The sequence below is a fragment of the Hyperolius riggenbachi genome, chromosome 5 (assembly GCF_040937935.1).
Source record: "Hyperolius riggenbachi isolate aHypRig1 chromosome 5, aHypRig1.pri, whole genome shotgun sequence".
NCBI lineage: Eukaryota > Metazoa > Chordata > Amphibia > Anura > Hyperoliidae > Hyperolius > Hyperolius riggenbachi.
This window is the reverse complement of record NC_090650.1, coordinates 436152015-436155331: the sequence shown is the minus strand read 5'-3', so window position 1 is coordinate 436155331 and position 3317 is coordinate 436152015. Positions and strand designations below refer to the sequence as shown.

General features: G+C 45.6%; 1 protein-coding gene across 1 annotated transcript; it reads right to left on the bottom strand.

Annotated features, from left to right (window-relative positions):
- Positions 1-1171: 1171 nt before the first annotated feature.
- On the bottom strand, positions 1172-2870 carry LOC137517919 (E3 ubiquitin/ISG15 ligase TRIM25-like). The gene has a single exon (XM_068234996.1). The coding sequence runs from the start codon at positions 2841-2843 to the stop codon at positions 1242-1244; it is 1602 nt and encodes a 533-aa protein (XP_068091097.1). The 5' UTR covers positions 2844-2870; the 3' UTR covers positions 1172-1241.
- Between the last annotated feature and the right edge of the window lie 447 nt (positions 2871-3317).

Sequence of the window (3317 nt, the reverse complement as noted above, 5' to 3'; positions counted from 1 at the left end):
GGCATATACCTATCTGAGCTATACTGGGGGCATATACCTATCTGAGCTACACTGGGGAGCATATACCTATCTGAGCTATACTGGGGGAATATACCTATCTGAGCTATACTGGGGGCATATACCTATCTGAGCTATACTGGGGGCATATACCTATCTAACCTACACTGAGGGCATCTACCTATCTAACCTACACTGAGGGCATCTACCTATCTAACCTACACTGAGGGCATCTACCTATCTAACCTACACTGTGGGCATATACCTACTGTATCTAACCTACACTGGGGGCATATACCTATCTAACCTACACTGAAGGCATATACCTATCTAACCTACACTGAGGGCATCTACCTATCTAACCTACACTGAGGGCATATACCTATCTAACCTACACTGGGGGCATATACCTATCTAACCTACACTGAGGGCATATACCTATCTAACCAACATTCAGGGCATATACCTATCTGAGCTATACTGGGGGCATATGCCTATCTGAGCTACACTGGGGGCATATACCTATCTGAGCTACACTGGGGGCATATACCTATCTGAGCTATACTGGGGGCATATACCTATCTGAGCTATACTGGGGGCATATACCTATCTGAGCTATACTGGTGGCATATACCTATCTGAGCTATACTGGGGGCATATACCTATCTAAGCTATACTGGGGGCATATACTTATCTAATGTATACTGGGGGCATATACCTATCTAAGCTATACTGGGGGCATATACCTATCTAAGCTATACTGGGGGCATATACCTATCTAAGCTATACTGGGGCCATATTCCTATCTAACCTATACTGGGGCCATATTCCTATCTAACCTATACTGCGGACATATACCTTGTCCGCACATTTGTGGGGAAATCTGCTGCCAATCTCATTGCATTTTGTGGGGAATTTTCTGCGAATCTGATTGCATTTTGTGGTTGGCCGGCCCTCCACCATGTGGTCTGGAAAAAAAAAACGTCCCTCCATGCCTACAAAGTTGAATAGCACACTGCTAAGGTCTTGTATATTTGGCCCCACCAATGACCACGCCCACATGCTGTTGTGATCGTCCTCTTTTTTGGAAATCAAAATATGGTCACCCTAGTTTAGAGCCATTCAAACTCACATAAAACATACATAAAACAAATTGTCAGCAGATCTGAAGGTGTTCTGGTTGTTATGCAGGAATATAGCCTGTTTTAATGCATTACTTTTAATGAATGTTTATATTAGCCGCCTTACATCGTATCATCCCACACCTCCTGGTTGGCTCTCTTTCCACATATCTTTATAGGATCTTCTACTACCCATAATGCAGCATGGAGGGGCTGAGTGGTGAAGTTTGCAGTGAAGGTGTGGAGGCGTCTGATCGGGATACACAGATCATAAAAGGACAGCTGCCCAGCCTCATAATCCAGATATATCCCGACTCTATTACTGGAGACAGTGTCAGGTAACTGGATCTCTATACTGTCATGTATCACTCCACAGTGATTATTATACCTGTACAGACACCAGGACTTGTTATTATATCCAATCTCTGACTGCTCTCCTCTCCTGGCTATACTGGGGTAACACATTCCTACAGCCCACACCTCTGATTTACGGACATCCACTTCCCAGTAATGTCTCCCTGAGGAGAAACTCTGTCTGCTTAACACCTGAGTGTATGTCTGAAATCTCTCTGGTGTTTCTGGGCGATTCTGGCTGATATCTGAGCTGGATACAATTTTCATGTCATCTGATATATGTAGATAATTATGAGCTGTGTTTATATCCAGTAATATGTCTGTAGCCTCCTGTATGTTGCAGCCTCCAGTTACCCCGGCTATTATATCAGATAACCCTGTGTGTAATGTGTGTGAGATGAGAGCCACATCCAGATCCCGCCCATCATGTCTCTCTCTGTCCTCCTTATCCCCCTCCTCAGTGTCACACAAGTCACCTGTGTGTGATTCCTGTAAGACAGTCAGTGGGTCAGTCATGTTACACAGCTCCTCAATGTGACACATCTTCCTGGACAGCTCGGCCTTCTTTATTTCCAGCTGCTGAATGAAATCAGCCAATGGCAGAGAAAGCTGCTCCTCCTGCCTGGAGACCTCTCTCAGGACTCTCTTCTCCAGGTTGTCCAGCTGTCTCCTGAGGTCTCTAAACAAGGCAGTGACTCTCTCTGTTACACCAGATGACTTTTCATGGACTTTTCTTTTGTTCTCCTGCAGACTCTGAACTTCTTTCTCAGTCTCCTCTGTCTTAGTGATCAGTTCCTGCAGTTCATTTCTCAGTTTCTGTTTCTTCTTCTCTGAAGCCTCATTGAGTGTCTCCACATTGTGACCCTTGTGGTCTCCAGCCAAACTGCAGGACACACAGATACAGGCAGCATCTGCAAGGCAGTAATACTCCAATATCTTCTTATGGACGGAGCATTTCCTGTTCTCCAGGGAAGTGGTGGGGTCACACAAGACGTGTTCTGGTGACTTGCTGTGGACTCTCAGGTGATTGTCACACAGAGAAGCTTCACAATGCAGACAGGACATAACAGCCGGTACAGGAGAGTGAATACAGTAAGTACAGAAGACTCCAGTCTCTTCCTGATCTGGCTGAGCAGAGCGGAAACTCTCCACAATGTTACACAATGTTATGTTCCTCTGCAGTGCCGGCCGTTCCTGAAATTCTTCTCTGCATTCAGGACAGGAATAAACTCCAGCTCCCTTCTGTGTATCCAACACCTGATCTATACAGAGCCGGCAGAAGTTGTGTCCACATCTCAGGGTCACAGGATCTGTATAAATGCTCAGACAGATGGAACAGTCCAGCTCCTTCCTCAGATCAGCAGACGCCATTCCTGACAGCAGAGAAGAGAAATGAAAGTGAAAGTCTGAGAAGTGCAGAAACTAGAGGGAGTCTCACATTTCCTGTACAGGGTTTAGTGGAGAGATAACCTCCCAGCCTCTTTGTATGACAAACATACTAAAGAGCAGAAAACTTCCTAAACCTTAAAGCTCCCCTCACAAACACAGCTGTAGCTAGACATAAATTTCAAATGTGGTTATTATTAACGTAGCGTTGACATCTTCCGCAGCGCTGTACAGAGTTTATATTGTCTTGACAGTTAATTGTCCCTCAGAGGGGCTCACAATCGACCATTAAAGATGGCCCAAATGGTTTGCCGGGCGGGTAGTTTGCATGAATTTCAGCTGTTCGCGCCTGCGGCGGGACACAAACACGTTCAACCTGCCCCCTATACCTTGTCATTGGGCTAAATTTTGACCCTCTACATCACAGTCAGCAGACAGATGGTGGTAGCCAATCAGGCT

Bases quoted from the DNA above. Each gene is read 5' to 3' on its own strand.
- LOC137517919 (XM_068234996.1), bottom strand. From the start codon at position 2,843: ATGGCGTCTGCTGATCTGAGGAAGGAGCTGGACTGTTCCATCTGTCTG.